At 39.9% G+C, this 23,675-nt stretch overlaps 2 protein-coding genes across 2 annotated transcripts; both read left to right on the top strand.

The window, feature by feature from the left end:
- The first annotated feature begins 3,000 nt into the window (after window positions 1-3,000).
- Window positions 3,001-10,821, top strand: LOC124143655 (fibrinogen C domain-containing protein 1-like). Its single transcript, XM_048387780.1, has 5 exons — window positions 3,001-3,308; window positions 5,007-5,131; window positions 6,051-6,147; window positions 6,666-6,830; window positions 10,205-10,821. The coding sequence occupies exons 1-5, from the start codon at window positions 3,107-3,109 to the stop codon at window positions 10,444-10,446; spliced, it is 831 nt and encodes a 276-aa protein (XP_048243737.1). The 5' UTR covers window positions 3,001-3,106; the 3' UTR covers window positions 10,447-10,821.
- A 1,285-nt stretch (window positions 10,822-12,106) lies between these two features.
- On the top strand, window positions 12,107-23,054 carry LOC124143658 (fibrinogen C domain-containing protein 1-like). The gene is made up of 5 exons (XM_046512683.2): window positions 12,107-12,370; window positions 15,788-15,912; window positions 17,220-17,316; window positions 17,745-17,909; window positions 21,162-23,054. The coding sequence occupies exons 1-5, from the start codon at window positions 12,199-12,201 to the stop codon at window positions 21,401-21,403; spliced, it is 801 nt and encodes a 266-aa protein (XP_046368639.1). The 5' UTR covers window positions 12,107-12,198; the 3' UTR covers window positions 21,404-23,054.
- The last annotated feature ends 621 nt before the right edge of the window (window positions 23,055-23,675 follow it).

Here is a 23,675-nt window from a genome sequence, read left to right as displayed (position 1 = left end):
TTTTGCGCGATAAACGTCACAACATACAACTCTTCTAGTGTCTGTATTTGATAGAACTATTTTACTTCTGAGTGAAAGTCACAAACACACTTCAAGAAGTCCGCTATTTTAGTTGCATTCGACACCGAGGACCAATCGATCTCATTAATATCGGGTCTGGCTTCTCGCTACCGCTAAACAAAAAACTGAGGGCATCCTATAACGGGTCATGTCAGAATGACCTTTCAGAACGTCGCTTACAAGAACAGGATAGTGACAGTCGAAATGACAGTTTTCTGATCATGCAACCTCGAAAAGGTGAACACTGGGTATTCCGAACGACAGTTTCGGGCAGTACGACTAAGTCAGTGAAAACGATCGTTTAACGCTTCAGTGGGATACACATTTGAACGGACAGCCTTTGATAAGCCTGTGAATACGGCCATGCAATCTCGGCTATCTCTTAGGATTCAAGAATGCTTTTTTGTGCAGTTTTCAAATTTTGTATCGAGAACTTTGTCAACATATTTCCAAAGCAGAATATGGAATGAAAGTCGCCAGTTTGAAACAAGTGCCGTATAGCTCGAGAAAGCTGTTTTTTGATTGGTTAACGTAAACTTCTTGATTGTCATTTCAATAGGCGGTCAAAGTTCGCGAAAGGTCGTTCTGGCGTGACCTACAATGGGATGTCTTCAGATCTTTGTTGAATGGTAGCGAGAACTAAGATCCGATTTAAATTAGATTGAAGACCAATGCATTTTATTATGTGTTTTCCAATCACAACCGACGAGAAATCGGCCAACGCCCGTCTACTCGTTAGGGTTGACAGGAACTCAGCCAATACACAATCCTCGCTATTGACCATAAAATGTGTTAGTTTGGTATTTGTAATGACCACAGTTTGTGCTTCAGATACCTTTTTTCAGAACAGTCTTGAGTATACGTCCGCCTTGTCTTTGGAATGAGGAGTATATATGTATAAAGAGGTTCACTTGTTCGGAAACCATTCGTCACAACTCGCATCTGTCCGCAACCAACGAGTTCACCACGAATGGTTTGGGAACCACACAGAATGTCACACGACACGTTGGTGCACAATCGGTATCAGTGTGCCACGGTGGATTGGCCTTACTTAAAATAGCGTTTCAGATCGTACGTTACCACACGTGTGGGGGGAGGGGGGGGGACATCTGGCTCCAGAAATCAGCCTCACGAAGGCATTCCGCACTGTCTGGTCAGATATCCTTCGTAATTCTGGAACAGTTGGTGTTGTAGAGTATGCTGTTTATACACCTTTACAGCACATAACAGTCGTTGTAACACTTGACGTACCCTGCCCTTGCTACCATACCAGTGTCCAGAAATGGAGCACTGGGACACGTTCAATACCCTGGCTACACCCGACTGCGCATGTCCTGCTTTCCATCGGCTACGTCTACTTTGATTGGCCAATTCACGATGTTTCACGTGCGCAAATGCGTCCCCTGGTTCTCACGTGGTGTTACTTTCCTGTATTGTTACGGTTTTGGTCGCAGTATTGTGTCATTGCTGCGTTTTCGTGAATCCACCAATGATATGATTAATGCAAGACTGTCGCAGAAATGTCATTTTTCGATTGGCACAGTGTGTGTATCACATTATGAATGAAAGAAAGAATGCATCATGATCAAGATATGAAAATATTTGTAATTATGTATACACTTAGGCAACTAATGGGGTGGGTTGGACGGGATTGGTAGGGGAGTAAGTCTCAAAGTCTTGTTTCGTCTGAAATGTTGAGTCGCGCATTATGCGCTTGGATGTGTACTGTGTTACCATTTGTATCTGGTCTGAGGCCTATAAATAAACTTTGACTTGACTTGACTAGACATTATTAGTTTCATAGAAAAATACACCATATTGATACTTCATATATCGTTTATGTTAATGTCTTTCGAAAATGTATGTTAATATAATCTTTTCTTTATGTTTAGGAGTGTTGCTGAAGCTGGTACATGTTGGTTAGTTTACTCACTCACTCTGCAGAAGCAGACATTGTGATTGTGACACATCCTGATTCGTATGTTCACGCTACGCGTTCGTTCAATTCAATTTAGCGAGGTTAAATCTACAGGTAACCTAGTTCTACATTGAAAACACAGTATGTTTACCTCCTAATTACCACAGTAAAGATACTTCTTACTGCCACATTTCGCCCTTACCATAACAGAGGCAAACAGATTAGTCAGTCAACACAACATAAAGCAACACTGCAACATGAAACGCTCGGCGGGGGAATCGTCTAAATATAGCACTGCATCTCAGTCACTGCGATAACCGTTCATTCGTCGGAGTTGAAAATACAACGTTGAAGTTTTCAGTAAAAATAGAAAAACGTACATGGAGGAGTTGATCGAAAACTTTGAACCAGTTCGAAAATATTTTTGGGAATAATTTCGGGGCAAATTCGATAGGCGATGGTAGCGGTCATATTTCGGAACACGGAAGTTGATTTTGTTAAACGTTCTGTGATTGGATTATCGATATGTGGGATAGTCCCTTCATATTGTAGCACAGAAAAGTAGGGTTGAAGTGGCAAGGGTTAAAACTAGACAGTGATATAGGGTAGTGGGAAAGTTTGCCTCGAGAAGATGACCAGAACCAAATATTGCTATTGCCTGAAAACATCTTTTGTTTTGATATGGATCAAATACGAGAAGGTTCAGCCCCTTATATACTTCAAACTTTATTACAAGATATATATGCACAACTTGCAAAGTCCTGAAACAAAACAAAATGTATCACCTAGTCAGTAGAATATGGTATTTCTACATGCTTTTTAATGTAAACAAGGCAGGAAATAGCATTGTTATTTAAGGAAACAATGCAATCGAAAACACATCCTTACTCAAATTAATTACCACATGTAAACCGAACCGTCATTTGTGAAACGGAATTACTTCCTGTTTTCTTAGAAACACAGTTAGGAGCGGCATAAGTGTAAACGGAAATTCACCGAGAACCTAAGGAGAACCATTTACAGCTCTGTACCAGTATATCCAAAGCTGTATTCGTTTTATAAAAGGGATCGCACAAACACGGTAGTCATAGTCATCAAGAATACGTCTTTTAGGTGAAATCGTAAAATATGATTTGGATACTCGTTGTTTCCCAGTTCTTAATGGGATTCCCAACCAATGCAAATATTGAACAGAATCATTGTCATCTAATTGAAGAGTACAAGCACTTTAAGACTGCCATGGACGAGTACAAGCAATTTCAGATTACCATGGACACGTACTTGGCATCAAGTGACGGCATCTGTAAAGGCGTATTTTATAACTATACTGGTGAGTGTTACCTTTTGGCACATCCTTTTACAGCTAAGTCAATGACTGGAGAAAGCGTTGGTTCGTCACATCAAAGGACTGTTTCGATTCCCCACGTGGGGATAATGTGCCCCCCCCCCCCCCCCCCCCCCCCCCCCCCCCCCCTTCCACAATGTCTTTGGAATATCGATAAAAACCTAGTAGAACCATGCTCACTCCTGAATATCCTGATGCCGTTTAAACTGAGTACCAAGGAACATTTCCATATTAATGACATTAGCAATATAACTATCGTATCTCAAGGTAAAACATATCATGCACATCATTTGTATTTGAAATCATGAAGGGACTTTTCTCGCGTATTCACGTATTGACCAATTCTCGCATATTCGCTTTTTCGCATTGTCGCGTTTTGAATAATAGTTGTGGCTTTCGCCAAAGGCAACAATGCGACAACGTACAAATAAGAAGTGTTGACGCACTGCTGCCCCATCTTGAATGAGTAAAAAGAAGTTTGTATGACAACACCACAAGGCCACATATTCATTATATCTCCATTGCTGCAGCAATCTCATTAAAATCAGATCTTGGTTTTGGCTACCGCTACACAAAGATCTGAGGACATCCAATTACAGGTCACGACCTTTCACGAACTCTACGTCACCAGTTTCAAACTGGCAACTTTCATTCAAGACTACGGCTTGGAAACATACTTTTCGATTTCAAAATTTGAAAACTGAACAACAAGTAACTTCTTGAAAGTCTAATAGATGGCCGACATTGTATGGCAGTATTTTCCACGGGTAAAGAAAGTCTCTTCTGTTTGCAATGTTTATCCCATTCAAGCGAGTGATAGAGGATGATTTTGAAGCAATCGTGACAGACGAGGATTTTGACGCAATCAGTCGTACAGTCCGTAACTGTCCTTTGAAATACCCAGTGTTAACCTTTTCGTGGTTGCATGATCTGGTAAGCGACGCTTTGATTGGTCGGATTAAAGGTCGTTCTGACGTGACCTGTAATTTGACGTCCTCAGATCTTTGCTTAGTGATAGCGAGCACAAAAATCTGATTTTAATGACATTGCTGCTCCAGTTGTCCTGAAAACCATTCAGTATTAATGGTAAGATTGGAGACTTTGTCAACACGAAAACAACTCATTTTTTTAGAAATTGAAATTATACCAACGTCTTTTGACAGCAAGCCATAAACTCTTACATAACTGCTGGCTTCCCCCCAGATCAAGCTGACATGCCGTAATATTACAGCAATATTGCGGGAAGCGCCGTTAAACAAAACTCACACACTCACTGTCTCACTACCATATTTATATACAAGCTATTCACTATTAAATCATTATACGCGCTTTTAATTTTAAAATTGTTGGTAGTTACATATATCTGAGTCCCATCACACAAACCAACGTAAGGGAAGTGCAATTATTATTAAATCTGTATGTAAACATCATAGTTGAGGGTTGCTACTGCATTGTAAACAGCCCCTCACTCACTCATTCAACAGCTTCGTTTGGTAAATTCATTTGCAGTACAGCTGCTACAATGGGGTCGAGAAAATAGGGACCCAACGTGGTGTAGATTCAACATAGATGGGGGATCATTGAAATACTAGGGTCCACTTGAAGACATGATTACACGGAAGCAAGCATTACCAATCTGAAATTGTTTTGTTAAAAAGTGCTTTGTGAAATATTCATTTTTAGATTGTGCAAGTATTTTGAAGGAGTATCCGAAGGCTGAAGATGGCGTGTACAGGATAAAACCTTCAGACGAACAAGGCTCGTTCAAAACGTACTGTGACATGACCCAACATGGCGGCGGCTGGCTGGTGAGTACACTCATTCTCATGACAACCTCGACTTGGCCAGAAGGACATAAAAACAAAGAGCGTTATATTGAATTAGTTGATGATGTGAACGAAGTGTTTTCACCCTTCCCGAAAATAGTGAGTGTATGAATACTGTTTTAGGCCGCAATGTGCCAGTTCAATCATCGCAGCCAAATATACACTATTGACTCTGGACAAGGAAAACCAGTGAAAAAAAACATGCGCAGCGAACCATCAGGATCACACAGTCACATAACATTTCTAATTTTAGTCCACGTTTCCAACAAGTATGATGTACTGACGGCCTATTCCGATTGATAAAAAGGGTGAAAAAAATCTTTTTCATTATGTAATCTTAATAGTTTTTGTCAATCTTAATCATTTTTGTCAATATTGCAGATCATTCATATATAAAGTTTTGTTATATTTAGTGATACAATGCTTTGGGTAACTTTTGAAATGTTTGTTTCACAATTTCTGTGCATCAAAATTGATAAATAGTCCCAGTGTTGCAAAAATGAGATACGGAAACATGCGCGTGAATGTAATGTGTCAAGGTACTACAAAGGGATGGTAATGCAACAAGATGAACATCGCTTTAATCTTAAAGTATTTATTTAGTATCCATTTCTGCTTCCTTTTACAACGTCCACGTTACACCCGAGTCACCTTACAACTAGCCCTGGTGCATAGGACAACGGAGTGTGTTGATCGTAACCTTAGTGTTATGCATCGTTGGAACATGTTGCGTTACAGCTCATTCAGCGGACAGTGGATGGGTTTGTGGATTTCTGATGACCAAGAAGTTTCATTTATGTTAAATTGTGTGTGTATGCACTGTGGATCATGTTGACCTAATACTCAGGTAAATATTATGGGTTTTTTATGTTTTGAGTCAATAAATCATTTTTTGTTACAGGTGATACAGCGGAGAGTGGATGGGTTGGAGGATTTCTACAGGACTTGGTTTGAGTACATGGACGGCTTTGGCAATCTCACTGGGGAGTTCTGGCTGGGTAAGAATGTGTACAATGTCATAAATATACAATACATTAACGATATTTGACTTGTTAAGTCATGGAAACACACGAATCCTCTATTGCAGCTGAATCGATATATCTTTGAAGCCTCGGCATATTACACAATCGTTATGACAAGAACATACCATAGAATAATATGTTTACACATGCGTTGAAACCAAAACCACTTATTTGTCAGGGAATTTCACACAAATGGTCGCAAAGATGTATACATAGTGTGTCATTAGTGTGTTCAAAAGTCAAAAGTCTTGTATTCTTGACGATTGAACGCCTTAACCACTTGGCTACCCTACCGCCTCATTTTAAACACACGTTATGACAAAGAACACAGCGTAGTATAAGATGAAGAACCGTAGTATTTGTTTATACAAATACAAACATACCATCATTATAAATTGCAAATTCTATTGTCTATTGTGGTCCATATCGTTGTTATTTTATTTATATATTTTTATGCCTAATTTGACTTATGGAAACTATGTATTTTATTGCAGGTAACGAAAAGATACACCGTTTAACCCGCCAGACAACATACGAATTACGAGTTGACCTAACGTTTTTGGACGGTAAGACTGCATATGGTCATTACAACAACTTCCGACTTGCCAACATGTCGAACTTCTACAGGCTTGCCGTCAGTGGATTCTCGGGGAATGCAGGTAAATATGTAATGTCTTTTGAAGTTTTATGGATCTCGGAGACGCCAACTTCGGACGATATACTGAGATGTCTGAACATGTTTCAACATATCCTGAAGTATGATATATATATACCGTATTCGACGTAATAAGCGCCCAGGGCCCTCTTAAAATTAGAAATAGGGGGCTCTTATTAGAATATTATTTTGTCGAAATAAACAGAGTTGAAAGATAAATTCCGTGGTTTATGCTGACACCTGAAATGTTTATATATGAGAGATATATTTTTCAAGAGTTTAATTGCCCAAAATTAAGGCTGCATATAACACACGAGTGCGTATTATACGCGAATAAATAAGTATTGTGTACATTGATCAATCGGAAAGGGTGCTAATTGGGATTGTTCACGAGCCAATATATCAGCGTTGGCGCTTATTAGAGCGGGGCGCTTATTACGTCGAATACGGTATATATATATATATATATATATATATATATATATATATATATATATATATATATATATATATATATATATATATATATATGTAAAGGTTCATTGAGGCATATCTGTATATGTGGTGATGTGGAGTGAAGGATTAAATTATCAATATATATATATTAATATCAATGAGTCAATTATACAGCTCATCTTTGGACTTTGTATTTTATATATATATATATATATATATATATATATATATATATATATATATATATATATATATATAAACCTTCACTCCACACACCGATATATACAGAGGTGTGCGGCAATGAAACAATGTACCTTCACTCCACATCACACATACATGTATACAGATATGCCACAATGTACCTTCACTCAACATCAACCCATATACAGATATGCCACAGAGTACCTTCACTCCACATCAACATATATACAGATATGCCACAATGTAACTTCACTCAATATATCAACACACATACAGATATACTACGATGTACCTTCACTCCACATCACCACATATACAGATATGCCACAATGTACCTTCACTCAACATATCAACACATGTACAGATATGCCACAATGTACCTTCACACCACATCAACACATATACAGATATGCCACAATGTACCTTCACTCCACATCAACACATATACAGATATACCACAATGTACCTTCACTCAACATATCAACATATATACAGATATGCCACAATGTACCTTCACTCCACATATACAGATATGCCACAATGTACCTTCACTCAACATATCAACACATATACAGATATGCCACAATGTACCTTCACTCCACATCAACACATATACAGATATTCCACAATGTACCTTCACCCTACATCAACACATGTACAGATATGCCACAATGTACCTTCACTCCACATCAACACATATACAGATATGCCACAATGTACCTTCACTCAACAAATCAACACATATACAGATATGCCACAATGTACCTTCACTCCACATCAACACATATACAGATATGCCACAATGTACCTTCACTCAACATCAACACATATACAGATATGCCACAATGTACCTTCACTCAACATATCAACACATATACAGATATGCCACAATGTACCTTCACTCCACATCAACACATATACAGATATTCCACAATGTACCTTCACTCCACATCAACACATGTACAGATATGCCACAATGTACCTTCACTCCACATCAACACATATACAGATATGCCACAATGTACCTTCACTCCACATCAACACATATACAGATATGCCACAATGTACCTTCACTCCACATATCAACACATATACAGATATGCCACAATGTACCTTCACTCAACAAATCAACACATATACAGATATGCCACAATGTACCTTCACTCCACATCAACACATATACAGATATGCCACAATGTACCTCCACTCCACATCACCACATAAACAGAAGATGTGTCACATTGTACCTTCACTCCACATCACAACATAAACAGAAGATATGCCACAATGTACATCCACTCTACATCACCACATAAACAGAAGATATGCCACAATGTACCTTCACTCCACATCAACACATATACAGATGTGCCACAATATACCTTCACTCAACATATCAACACATATACAGATATGCCACGATGTACCTTTACTCCACATCAACACATATACAAATATGCCACAATATACCTTCACTCCACATCACCACATATACAGATGTGCCACAATGTACCTTCACTCCACATCAACACATATACAGATGTGCCACAATGTGCATTCACTCCACATAACCACACACACAGATATGCCACAATGTACCTTCACTCCACATCAACACATATACAGATATGCCACAATGTACCTTCACTCCACATCAACACATATACAGATGTCCCACAATGTACCTTCACTCCACATCACCACATATACAGATGTGCCACAATGTACCCTCACTCCACATCAACACATATACAGATATGCCACAATGTACCTTCACTTCACATCACCACATTTACAGATGTGCCACAATGTATCTTCACTCCACATCAACACATATACAGATATGCCACAATGTACCTTCACTCCACATCACCATACATACAGATATGCCACAATGTACCTTCACTCCACATCACCACATATACAGATATGCCACAATGTACCTTCACTCCACATCAACACATATACAGATATGCCACAATGTACCTTCACTCCACATCAACACATATACAGATATGCCACAATGTACCTTCACTCCACATCACCACATATACAGAAATGAAACAATGTACCTTCACTCCACATCACACATACATGTATACAGATATGCCACAATGTACCTTCACTCCACATCAACACATATACGGATGTGCCACATTGTACCTTCACTCCACATCACACATACATGTATACAGATGTGCCACAATGTACCTTCACTCCACATCAACACTGATGCAGAAATGAAACAATGTACCTTCACTCCACATCACACATACATGTATACAGATATGCCACAATGTACCTTCACTCAACATCAACACATATACAGATATGCCACAGAGTACCTTCACTCCACATCAACACATATACAGATATGCTATAATGTACCTTCACTCCACATCAACACATATACGGATATGCCACAATGTACCTTCACTCCACATCACCACATATACAGATGTGCCACAAGGTACCTTCACTCCACATCACCACATATACACATATGCTAGAATATACCTTTACTCCACATCACCACATAAACTATTGCAAGGTAAATAATGGAATTAATGAGAAGGCAATGCTGATAAGTCTCATATTCTACCAGTACATTGCTTAAAGTTGATAATGATTTACTGTACAAACATCATGATGAAACGTGACTTAATTGCTGATATGTTTACATAAACGGTTAAGACTCAGTTTAATACAATTCAACTTCAGGTGACTCTCTGGCTGGGCATAACGGTATGCGCTTCACCGCCAAGAATCTGGATTTGGACACACACAAGACCAAAAACTGTGCTGTCAGTTATCACGGAGCATGGTGGTACAAAGCATGTTACAATACCAACCTCAACGGCATCTACAACGACACGACATCGAAAGGAATAAGATGGGCCAGCAAGCATACTCAGCATACAAGTATGAAAATTCGCCCGCTACACAGAAACAAAGAAGAATAGCGGCACACCGCGAGGCTCATTAATGTCATGTTATTATTGTTTTCTTCAGAACTGATGGAGAAATAGGGCAATACATGCAAGTGAACAAAGTACAACGCCAAATGGAATCTGTTTCTTGCATTGACATTTTATATCAAAAGCAGCTAACACCAAAATTGTTAGGAGTGGCACTTATAATCTATAGATTGTTCTATGTAACCTATGCTTAGTCTAAAGTGCAATTCCTGACATAGTAGCAAAATACTTGTGGCCGAGAAACCGTGGGATATCTAGAATAGGCTTCAGCCTTAGTCCGTGAGGAGACAAGACGAGAGATTATGGGTTTCTAGATGATACATGATTGTGTATGAATGGAATAAATACTTTTCAACTGAACTTCAATGAGCTTTGTCAAATTTCACTTGTTGTTACGTGTCATATTATATTGGGGGCGGTAGGGTAACCTTGTGGTGAAAGTGATCGCTCATTACGCCGTAGATCCGGGTTCGATTCCCCACATAGGTACAATGTTTGAAGCCCATTTCTGGTGTCCCCCGCCGTGATATTGCTGGAATATTGCTAAAGACAATTACAATACTAACTCACTCATGTTACAATTGAGAGGTCAAACAATTTCAATTTCAACTTCTACCATTATCGGCTCAGAAGTGCATAAGGTTCAGAGTGACAAAAAACACTCCAAAAGACTGTATGACAAGATGGAGGACTTCAACTTTTCAGTAGTCAACTTTTCCTTTATGTCCTTTGGTATTTACATTTGACAACTTTTGAGGTACAGTCGAGCATGCTCTTTCTACCAACATTTCAAAGACAGCTACACAACATTGTTCTGTGGTCAAGGTTACAGCATTCAATGACACAGTAAAGTTTTTAAAACGTTTTATGGTAGACATGTGGACATTTCAAAATTTGACGCATCAGTGACAAAAAAAATATGTCCGTTGCAATTTCCTATTTTTACTTCTTTTTGCAGACTTGCCTTTGTATGTGTTTGTGACGGGTGCCACCGGTGGGGCATGATACGCCCACCTTTTCGCGAACACCTGGTGATGGTATCACCGCTGTTAGTGATTCATAAACACATGCTCACAATACAATCAGAATCGTACAGTTCAACACTTAAATCTTAAAGGTCACATAAAGTATGACTGGTCATGTCATTCTTACAGGTCACATAAAGTATGACTGATCATGTCATTCGTACAGGTCACATAAAGTATCATTCAACACGTAATACTTAAAGGTCACATTAAGTATGATTTAACACATGATTCGTACATGTCACATTAAGTATGATCTTTGAAAAGAGCTTAAAACCTTCGAACATACATTGGATTTACACCACAAACAAAATACATATGTACAACTTGCAAACCACATGAGGAATTCATTACAGGCCTGACAAAATATTCCACACCTCTCGGGTAAAATACTGTATCTATACAGGCTCTTGACCAGGAAATAGCATGGTCATTTAGGGAAACAATGCAATCGAAAACACATCCTTACTCAAATTAATTACCAAATGTAAACCGATCGGTTGTGTGTGAAACGGAATTAACCGTTTTGTTTCTTGAAATAATTACAAGTGGCACAAGAGGTAACGGAAAACCACCTAGGACCTAATTGACACGTGCAATACATATATTGTATAGCCATATATATCTAAAGCTGTATTAGTTTTACGTTGGGCACGCGCAAACACGTTATTCACTGTCAACAAGATCAAATCCTTGCAGTGAGGTCTCAAATATGATTTGGATACTCATTGTTTCCCAGTTCTCCTTGGGATTTCCAGCTAATGCAAATATTGTAAAGAAACATTGTCAGTTGATTGACGAGTACAAGCAGTTTCAGACTACCATGGACACATACTTGGCATCAAGTCACGACATCTGTCAAGGCGAATCTGATAACTACAGTGGTGAGTGTTTCTTTAGGTTTTGGTTTGGTTTGGTTTGTTGTTTAACGCCGCACTCAGCAATATTCCAGCTGGCGGTCTGTAAATAATCGAGTCTGGACAAGTCAGTCCAGTGATTGAGATCATGAGCATCGATCCACGCAATTGGAATACGATAACATGCATCCACCAAGTCAGCGAGCCTGACCGCCCGATCCCGTTTGTCGCCTCCTACGACAAGCATAGTTGCCTTTGTTACTTTAGGGCGCCCCTTTAACAGCTTTGTCAACAGCATCAATGGACGTTGTTGTAGCCTAGTCGTTCAGGCGTTCGCTCGTCACGCCGAGGGAAAAGGTTCGACTCCCATCGTGGGGACCATAGCTATGTGAAGCCAATTTCTGATGTCCTCAACCTTGGTGTTGCAAGAATATAGCTTAAAGCGTCGTAAATTATACTCGCTCACTCCTCACTCAAAATGCTAATGGCGTTATAGTGCTACTTATGTATCTCTACATAAATACGACATCAGCCATATGTCCAGCGTAACTCCTGTCGGTGCACATACCACAATTGAGTCATTCTCTTTGGGAATTGTAAAGGGACCTTAAATAATGATTGCTTTCTTAAAATGAAAACAAAATGAAAACCAATCTTTGATCTTCTTTTTAGATATTACCTTCATTGACGTATCCATAGACCACCATGATTTGATAGCATGAAACAAATCCATTGTATTTCTGTTCATTTAATTTCGGCCCCCCAAAAAAATTTCAAATGGATATGGGGGGTTCAGCTACGTTTAATACCCGCATAACTTAAGCGTCAGTATCTTTCCATAGACCGCAGCGATAAAGCTGCTGCTTTGTAAACATTTCCTCACTCACTCACTCACTCAACGGCTTCGTTTTACGAAGGCTAGGATTTGGGTCTAGAGGGAAAACGAGGTTGAAAATTGGTTGAATATTGATAAAAGCGTTGAAAAACCTTGCTCATTCACTCCTCACTAAATATACTTCTCATACAGATAAGGATCACTGTTAAGGATAACTCGATCTCTTTCATATTTCTATAGTTAATCGATCTGTCCTGGTGATCTTTATTTATGGGGTAGTATATCTTAATGACGTTTAAATTGGGTACCACTGGACATGTCCATAATAACGACCTTAGCAATTTGACAAGCGTAATTCCCATCAATACCACCAAGGTAAAACTTGTCGTTTCACATATTATTTCTCATCATGTAAAGGACGCATGATGCGTTGTCCCATTGTCGTGTTGTCGGCCTGACAATGCCAAGAAAAAAGTTAACCAAAGCGAGATTTATTAACCAAAGCGGTACTACGTTTTGGCCAATTGTTGCATGCTCGCTTTTTCGCATTGTGACACTTTGTATAATTCTTTTGTTTTTTTCCAAATCTTAAAAATACGACAACGTGACAATTTTAAAGTTTAAATATGACGAGTTGTCGCGTTTTCTTGCCTTTTAGTGTTAAAATGTATGACAACTCGACAATGCCACATATTCATTATCTCCCCAGTGATCCAGTTGTCATTCAACTCCAATGATCCGAAATTAATTAAAGTACTAATGGGAATATTAGTATTTTTCTCAAAACGAAAACAAACCGATGCTCATTCTTTAAAATGAGAAATTATTGCATATATCTTTCACATACAAAAGCATTTTGTATTCCGGTTCCCAACAGATTTTGAAATCGAGTCCAGTAGTTTTGCAGAGTTTTGTCCCTTGGTCTTGCCTGAAACGTATGATCGTGAGTTCAAATCCCAGATTCGTCCTGATCTTGTTTCTAGGTTTGTCAGCATCATACCAAGGCTTGTGGGCTTCACCGGAGTGTTTAAGCCTAAAACCTACATTACTGCTGGCTTTCCTCCCACACCAAGCTGACACGCCGTAATATTACTTGAAGCGGCGTTAAACGTTAGATTTGAACATTTTTGCTAGTTTACACATATGTAGGAGGGTTGAGGGTTGCCAGACGTCGCACCAAGATCATCTTAGTATGTGTTGAGGGTTGCTAGACGTCGCACCAAGATCATCTTAGTATATGTTGAGGGTTGCTAGACGTCGCACCAAGATCATCTTAGTATGTGTTGAGGGTTGCTAGACGTCGCACCAAGATCATCTTAGTATGTGTTGAGGGTTGCTAGACGTCGCACCAAGATCATCTTAGTATATGTTGAGGGTTGCCAGACGTCGCATCAAGATCATCTTAGTATGTGTTGAGGGTTGCTAGACGTCGCACCAATATCATCGATGTATGTGTTGAGGGTTGCTAGACGTCGCACCAAGATCATCTAAGTATATGTTGAGGGTTGCTAGACGTCGCACCAAGATCATCTTAGTATATGTTGAGGGTTGCTAGACGTCGCACCAAGATCATCTAAGTATGTTTTGAGGGTTGCCAGACGTCGCACCAAGATCATCTTAGTATATGTTGAGGGTTGCTAGACGTCGCACCAAGATCATCTTAGTATGTGTTGAGGGTTGCTAGACGTCGCACCAAGATCATCTTAGTTTATGTTGAGGGTTGCCAGACGTCGCACCAAGATCATCTTAGTATATGTTGAGGGTTGCAAGACGTCGCACCAAGATCATCTTAGTTTATGTTGAGGGTTGCCAGACGTCGCACCAAGATCATCTTAGTATATGTTGAGGGTTGCCAGACGTCGCACCAAGATCATCTTAGTATATGTTGAGGGTTGCTAGACGTCGCACCAAGATCATCTTAGTATGTGTTGAGGGTTGCTAGACGTCGCACCAAGATCATCTTAGTTTATGTTGAGGGTTGCCAGACGTCGCACCAAGATCATCTTAGTATATGTTGAGGGTTGCAAGACGTCGCACCAAGATCATCTTAGTTTATGTTGAGGGTTGCCAGACGTCGCACCAAGATCATCTTAGTATATGTTGAGGGTTGCCAGACGTCGCACCAAGATCATCTTAGTATATGTTGAGGGTTGCTAGACGTCGCACCAAGATCATCTTAGTATATGTTGAGGGTTGCCAGACGTCGCACCAAGATCATCTTAGTTTATGTTGAGGGTTGCCAGACGTCGCACCAAGATCATCTTAGTATGTGTTGAGGGTTGCAAGACGTCGCACCAAGATCATCTTAGTACATGTTGAGGGTTGCCAGACGTCGCACCAAGATCATCTTAGTATCGACAGCCTGGGTACGGCCACTGCATTGTAAATATATCCCCATTCACTCATTCAGCACGTTCGTTTGGGAAATGCATTTGCAGTACACCTGCTACAGAAAGGATCGAGAGACAAGGGTATAGATTTCACTTGTTATCATTGAATACTAGGGTCCATACATATATATGTGCTAGCATCAGAAGTCTGAAATTGCTCTGTGAAACTGGATCTTAACTGGTACGTTTCGTATGTTGAACACAAGTATTTATTTTTAGATTGTGCAAGTATTTTGAAGGAGTATCCCAAAGCTGAAGATGGTGTGTACAGGATACAACCGTCAGACGAACAAGGCTCGTTCAAAGCGTACTGTGACATGACCCAACATGGGGGCGGCTGGCTGGTGAGTGCACTCACTCTGGGGCAACAACCTCATTATTTGGACATCGGCAGCAACACCTGCAAACAGAGAGTGTTTATTACACATGTTGGTCATGTGAACAAAGTTGTTTTACCCTTCCCGAAAATAATGAATGTATAATTACTATTTTAGGCCGCAATTTGTCAGTTCTATCTTTGCGGCCTGAACAATATAGAATCCTATTCTGATTCATAACGGAGGAGGAGAAATATGAAACATTATGTAATCTTAATCATCTGCAGGTCAACCATATATCAAGACAAGTCTCTGATATTTAGTATTATAGCTAAAATGGATAGAATTATCATTAAACCGCCCGCATCTTATCGGAAATGAGCGGGCCACTGTAACTTGATAATGTCCTCATATTGCTTGACGACGGGCCATTATCACTCCCGTTGTTAGGTGGCGTCATTCGATAGGGATAGGTGACGTCACGTTCAATAGTGACGTCATCTGGTTTGTTCTCTGACGTTTCCATATTTGTAAAAGTGGGTCAGTGAAATTCGTGATGATTGCAGTAAATGTTTCCAAAACGATATTGTTGTTTCTTCTTATCTGATAACAAATTCCATTCATTTTAGCTATAATAACGCTGACGCTATTTTTCAGGTCATTATCATTTGCAGAAGCCCTCGCTCTTTTCAACCGCGCTCCTTCGTCGGGCAGTTACTGGAATACCTCGGGCTTCTACAAATGACACTGCCCTGAAAAAAAGCGTTATCCTTATAATACTATGTTTTGGGTAACGTTTGACATGGATTTTTCACACTTTACCTATATACTTATTAATAAGTAGTTCCAGTGTTGCAATAGAGACAAGGAAACGTGGTGTGTTCGGTAGTTCAAAGACAATCATGGTAATATTACAGGACGTGCGACCAGTACTGAGGCCGATAACACCAGCGGACGATTGTTTCAGCCTCGGATTACATACAAACCGCATCTCTTAAATCTTAAAATGTTTACTCTATATACATTTTCTGCTTCCTTTTGCAACGTCCTCGTTTCAACTGGGGCGCGTCTTACGACTATCCCTGGTGCAAAGGGACATGACGTGTGTGGATCGTAATATTATACAACAATACCTAGTTTTAGTGTTTTGATTCGTTGGAATACCTTGTTTCAGCTTATTCAGCGGACAGTGGATGGGTTTGTGGATTTCTGATTACCAAGAAGTTTCGTTTATGTTAAATTGTGTGTGTATGTACTGGAGATCATGTTGACCTAATACTCAGGTAAATATTATGTTTTTATGTTTTGAGTCGATAAATCATTTTGTGTTACAGGTGATACAGCGGAGAGTGGATGGGTTGGTGGATTTCTACAGGACTTGGTTTGAGTACATGGACGGCTTTGGCAATCTCACTGGGGAGTTCTGGCTTGGTAAGGACGTGTACAAATACACAATACATTAAATATTATTTGACTTGTTAAGTCATGGAAACACACGAATCTTCCATTGAAGCTGAATCAATGGGCGAAAGTTGTATATGTAGAATGTCCTTTCTTTATCAATAAACAAAAGAACACACTATAGGCATTTTAGTCAAAGAGTCTTGAATGTTTTCTTGAAAATCACTAAAAATTATATGCGATATCGTTGCTCATTACGTGCATTCAAGAAGTTCGAGTCCCTAATGTTAATTCACCAAGAAGAAGAAGAAGCGTGGTATTTGTTTATACAAGTACAAAATATAACATCATAATAACTTACAAATTGTATTATCGCTGTGGTCCATATCGTTGTGGTATTTTTATTTATATATTTAATGTCTAATTTGACTTATGGAAAGTACTGTATTTTATTGCAGGTAACGAGAAGATACACCGCTTAACCCGCCAGACAACATACGAATTACGAGTTGACGTAATTTATATGGACGGGGAGACTGCATATGGTCACTACAAGAACTTCCGACTTGCCAACATGTCGGACTTCTACAGGCTTGCCGTCAGTGGATTCTCGGGGAATGCAGGTAAATATGTGTTGTCTTTGGAAATTCTTTGGTTATCACTTTTGAACTGAATTTATTCAACATAGACAAGAGTAACATGTCTGTGCGAGGACTTACCACGCAGTGAACTTCACGTGGTTGTTTATGGCGGACAGCCTGACAACCTCGCATACATATATAGATATATGGAAGAAAATATACTGACATCTGAAGTCTACACTGGGTTGCAAACTCCCACGAACAAAAGATTTTCTACAATATACCTTCACTCCACATCACCACATTAACAGAAGGTGCGATGATGTAACTTCACTGCACATCACTAATATACAGACGATGAACCACAATCTACCTTCACTCCGTATCAGCGCATAAACAGAAGATGAGACAATGTAACTTCACTGCACATCACTAATATACAGAAGATGAGCCAATAATCTACCTTCGCTCCGGATCAGCGCATAAACTGAAGATGCTAAAATGTACCCTCACTCCACATCACAAATATACAGAAGATGCCTTACAACATATCTTCACTCCACTTCACCACATATACAGATGTGCCACAATGTACCTTGGCTCCACATCACCACGTATACAGAAGATGTGCCACAATAAACATTCACTCCACATCACCACACATAAAGACAATGTGCTACAATATACCTTCACTCCACATCACCACATATATAGAAGATGCCACAATGTACCTCCACTCCACATCACCACATATACAGATATGCCACAAGGTACCTTCACTCCACATCACCACATATACAGATATGCCACAATGTACCTTCACTCCACATCACCACATATACAGATGTGCCACAATGTACCTTCACTCCACATCACCACATAAACAGATGTGCCACAATGTACCTTCACTCCACATCACCACACATACAGATGTGTCACAATGTACCTTCACTCCACATCACCACATATACAGATATGCTATAATGTACCCTCACTCCACATCAACACATATACAGATGTGCCACAATGTACCCTCACTCCACATCACCACATTTACAGATGTGCCACAATGTACCTTCACTCCACATCAACACACATACAGATATGCCACAATGTACCTTCACTCCACATCACCACATATATAGATGTTCCACAATGTACCTTCACTCCACATCACCACATATACAGATGTGCAACAATGTACCTTCACTCCACATCACCACAGATACAGATGTGCTACAATGTACCTTCACTCCACATCAACACATATACAGATGTGCCACAATGTACCTTCACGCCACATCAACACATATACAGATGTGCCACAATGTACCTTCACTCCACATCAACTCATTTACAGATATGCTATAATGTACCTTCACTCCACATCAACATATATACGGATATGCCACAAGGTTCCTTCACTCAACATCACCACACATACGGATATGTCACAATGTACCTTCACTCCACATCATCACATAATCAGATGTCCCACAATGTACCTTCACTCCACATCACCACATCTACAGATATGCCACAATGTAACTTCACTCCACATCACCACATCTACAGATATGCCACAATGTACCTTTACTTCACATCAACACATAACCTATTGTAAGGTGAATAATTGAATTATTGAGAAGGCAATGCTGATAAGTCTCATTCTATACTCAATAACACAAGTTCCTGTGACACAAATATTTTAGTGTATTTTTCAAACAAGTAACGTTCGGTTTTCAATATTGTAGTGCATGTATGGAATCAAGTCACAAAAACGCAACTGCTACAGAAAACCATGCATTCCATGCAAAAGTTGACTTTTATGCAAGCCCCATGCATTTCACTACCAAAGAAAGGGTATAAAAACATGTGCGTTAACGGGATTCCATATGCATTGTTTAGCATCGTGCTGACAACAACCACTCAGAAAAACAACAAAAATTACGCAATTATTCAACATTACGAAATGCCACACCTGTCCGAAAATGAGCATCAGCGAGCCATTGGTATGCTTGAAGCAGGATCGAGTCAACGTGATGTAGCAAGACAATTTAACGTCCACAGAAACACCATTTGGTGTTTATGGCAACGTTGGCAACAGACGAATGCAGTCAGAGGTCATCCTCGGAGTGGCAGGCCACGCGTAACCAATAATCGACAAGACAACTGGATTCAAACAACACACCTACGAAATCGATTCCAGCCAGCAACAGTGACTGCAAGAAGCATCCCTGGCCTTCGACGAACATCTTCACAAACCGTACGTCGTCGCCTCAGATGTGCAGGGATTGTCGCCAGAAGACCAGCCAGACGTCCCATTTTGACAGGAAACCACCATCAAGCACGTCTACAGTGGTGAAGACAGCGTCTACGCTGAACGGCCATGCAGTGGGGACAAGTTCTATTCACTGTCTCGTTTTCACCTCAGCCACAGCGATGGACGGATTCGAGTGTACCGACGTCAAGGTGAACGTTACGTCAATCATTGTGTCATTGAAGAAGATCGATTCCGGGGCGGCAGTGTTATGGTATGGGGTGAGATTACAGCAAGACAGAGGACCCGTTTGATAGTGGTAGAGGGAAATCTCAATGGACAGCGCTTTGGCGACGAGATCATCGGCCTTGTTGTTCTACCGTTTTTGCGTCGTCATGGCCAAGGCATTACCTTTCAACATGACAACGCCCGGCCTCATATCGACTTGTTCAGGATTCCCTTCAACAAAACAACGTGAATGTCATCCCCTGGCCGGCTCGCTCGTCAGATCTCTCACCAATCGAGCACATGTGGGATGAGATGGATCGGCGCCTTCGACGTCAACCACGTGTTCCACAGATACTCCAGGAATTTCGAAACATGCTCCGGCAGATATGGACAGATATCCCACAGGACTTTGTGCGACGCCTGGTCAATTCCATGAGACGAAGATGTGTTGCCTGCATCGCAACCAAAGGTGGACACACACGCTATTGATATGTAAATTGACATTTTGGCATGTTCATGGGTTTTTTTATGAAATCACGCATTTTCTTAAGTCAGCATGGCAAAATAAACCATTTGAACTCTTACAGGAGTCTTTTAACTGTTGCAAACCGAAATTGTTTCAGATTTGGTAAAAAACATAACTTTGCATTAAATCTTATTCAATGTCACAGGAACTTTCGTTGTTCAGTATATATGACCATTGCATAAAGTTGATTTACTGTACAAAAATCACGATGAAACATGTCTTAATTGCTGATATGTTTATATAAACGGTTAAGACTCAGTTTAATACAATTCAACTTCAGGTGACTATCTGGCTGGACATAATGGAATGCGCTTCACCGCTAAGAATCTGGATTTGGACACACACAATACCGTGAACTGTGCTGTAAGGTATAACGGAGCATGGTGGCACAGGGCATGTCACAGCTCCAACCTCAACGGCATCTACAACGAAACTACTACGAGAGGAATGAGGTGGGGCGACAAGTCCTGTCTTCACACAAGTATGAAAATTCGCTCGCTTCACAGAAACAACGAAGAATAGCGGCACGCCGAGAGGCTCCACACTGTCTTGTTATTATTGTTCTTAAGGGCTTATGTAGGAATATGACGTTAAAACATTATCTGCTGTCCATTTAATGGTAGGTCTAAATAAGTGCAATATGTGAAATAATTGTCATGTTTGAATGCTAGATCAACATACATTTTTGCATCTTAGTGAAGAGAGAACAACTTGGTTTCAGTTGCTTGACCCAGAGACCATATACCGTGTGTTATGCCTTAAGGTCAGATTGACCAATCAGAGAGCAGAACTTCTGAACCCATATAACCCCGTATACTGTCAGTAAAAATCCAAGATGTTGTTACTGACCTAATATGAGACCGTATACCGTCAGTATCAACCATTTTGGATTTTACAACACCCACCTCACATATTTCACTTGAAAATTCTGGTGCAAAAATTCGTTATTCGGCACTGTTTCGTGTTTTAATATCATTAATTGTGATGTACAAAAACATCGGTGTTTAAAGAAATTACTTCAAACTTTTTAAAGTTTTTAACTGATAATATGGTCTCTGCTTGACCCTAAAATGTTATTACTGTTAATTTATCTGGGCCTAATCCCCATTTAAAGGGAAAGTAAAGTAAAAAAATTATTTAATTTTCAAAGATACATTTAGTCAATTTCATAGAGAGTAAAATTCATAATATTCGTAGAAAGTATTTTAATGCCCAAATGAAGGTGCTGAAATCACACGCTCAAAAACAAACCTATTTGGGGGCGTGGCTTAAAGCTACAGGCGCTGCGGTACCAACTGTTTTCATTGGCTGATATGGTGATCTACCTTGTGATTCTTAGCCGTGTGTGAAACGACCTTTGATCTTGACATTGTCAATAATCAAAATAACGTGTCAGGGATTAATCCCCTGAGAAAACAACTCAAGGATATATTTAGTGTTGTAACTAAGGTAACATTAGTCGTGGACACGGTAATCAAATGGATAAGCAGACAGAAAGAAGACATAATGTACATGTACCAAAACATCCGAGGCGGCAGCCCGATCGTCATCTTCAATGAAATTGCGCAGCGCGGCATGCACCGGGAACCCGTTTTAACCCCATTAAGAGGAATCTCCTCAGTGGCGGAAAGTTTCGTTTGGGGGACGATTTCTCTTGTCGTTTCTTATCGTCTGTTTTACGCTTTTTCCGCTTTTCAAATATAATTTTGGTCAAGCATTTGTGATTAAGTATACCCTTATGTATTAAAATCTGCAAAGTCGCTGTGTTGACTTTACTTGCACTTTAAGATATAAGTGATACTTTTAGGTATTGTCATCGTGAGCTATTCTTATTCCAATGTCAAATTCCTAAGTTAGTTAGTTATGCCCGTCGCTCCTCCCGAAGCATAGGCCGCCGACTAGTCCGCCAGAGTCCTCGGTCCTGGGCTGCCCTCTCTAGTTGTTTCCAGGTGTGTCCCATCTTCTTGCTGTCTGCCTCGAGGTCCCATCGCCAGGTGTTTCTTGGTCGTCCTCTTTTTCGTTTTCCCTAAAATGGTACCTAAATTCTTCTGGCTAGATACCCCTAAAATAAGCTCAAATTTTACATGTAGTCTATGGAGAGACAAGATAAGGCGTGGCAGGTTTCTAGCTGATACATAATAGTGTATGAATTCAATAAACATTTATTACTGAACTTCTATGACTTTGAACTTTTTTCCCTACATTGTTTTACATGTTGTTAAATGTCATGTTATAGTGAGGGTTCAAACAATAGAGTTGTACCAGGATTTCTACCATTATTGACTCAGATGGTCATTTCCGGCTCAGCATCTACAGCGTCTCATTGGTTCGCTGCTTGAAGGCCTGACCTTCAGATGTGACCTCAATAATTGCATATCCGGCGGGATGGTTTAGCTGATTCAAATCGGATCCAACGGCCTATATATAACTAAGACAAAATTGTTATGGATGAGCAACTTCTTTATTACAATTGGGCGAAGTTTCGGTGTAGATTCTAACACCGTTATCAAGCAAATGATGTACAAACTAGGTATGAGCATGATATATATACGTAACAATAGATAGATGTTTAGATAAGGTGACATGATAACATGAGATAACATGATGTTCAGATCAGGTGTATATAGGATCTGCTATTGTTCTCTAACGGTCAAATAGTCCCTTGCATTGATTTACCCTTCTAAACTACACATAAAAAAGACCAGTGATACCGCCTCATCTGTTTCTTATTAAGAAAAATCCATTCCAGCAGCTCTAGCTTTCGCTGTCTACATTCGACAACTCTTGAGCCTCT

Source organism: Haliotis rufescens, unplaced genomic scaffold (genome assembly GCF_023055435.1).
Source record: "Haliotis rufescens isolate VD_foot unplaced genomic scaffold, xgHalRufe1.0.p SCAF_7, whole genome shotgun sequence".
NCBI classification, from domain to species: Eukaryota; Metazoa; Mollusca; class Gastropoda; order Lepetellida; family Haliotidae; genus Haliotis; species Haliotis rufescens.
This window is presented reverse-complemented; position numbering and strand designations above follow the sequence as displayed.

Bases quoted from the DNA above. Each gene is read 5' to 3' on its own strand.
- LOC124143655 (XM_048387780.1), top strand. From the start codon at position 3,107: ATGATTTGGATACTCGTTGTTTCCCAGTTCTTAATGGGATTCCCAACC. The intron at 3,309-5,006 runs GTGAGTGTTACC...ATTCATTTTTAG, and splicing joins CGTATTTTATAACTATACTG to ATTGTGCAAGTATTTTGAAG. The intron at 6,831-10,204 runs GTAAATATGTAA...ATTCAACTTCAG, and splicing joins TGGATTCTCGGGGAATGCAG to GTGACTCTCTGGCTGGGCAT.
- LOC124143658 (XM_046512683.2), top strand. From the start codon at position 12,199: ATGATTTGGATACTCATTGTTTCCCAGTTCTCCTTGGGATTTCCAGCT. The intron at 12,371-15,787 runs GTGAGTGTTTCT...ATTTATTTTTAG, and splicing joins CGAATCTGATAACTACAGTG to ATTGTGCAAGTATTTTGAAG. The intron at 17,317-17,744 runs GTAAGGACGTGT...ATTTTATTGCAG, and splicing joins CACTGGGGAGTTCTGGCTTG to GTAACGAGAAGATACACCGC.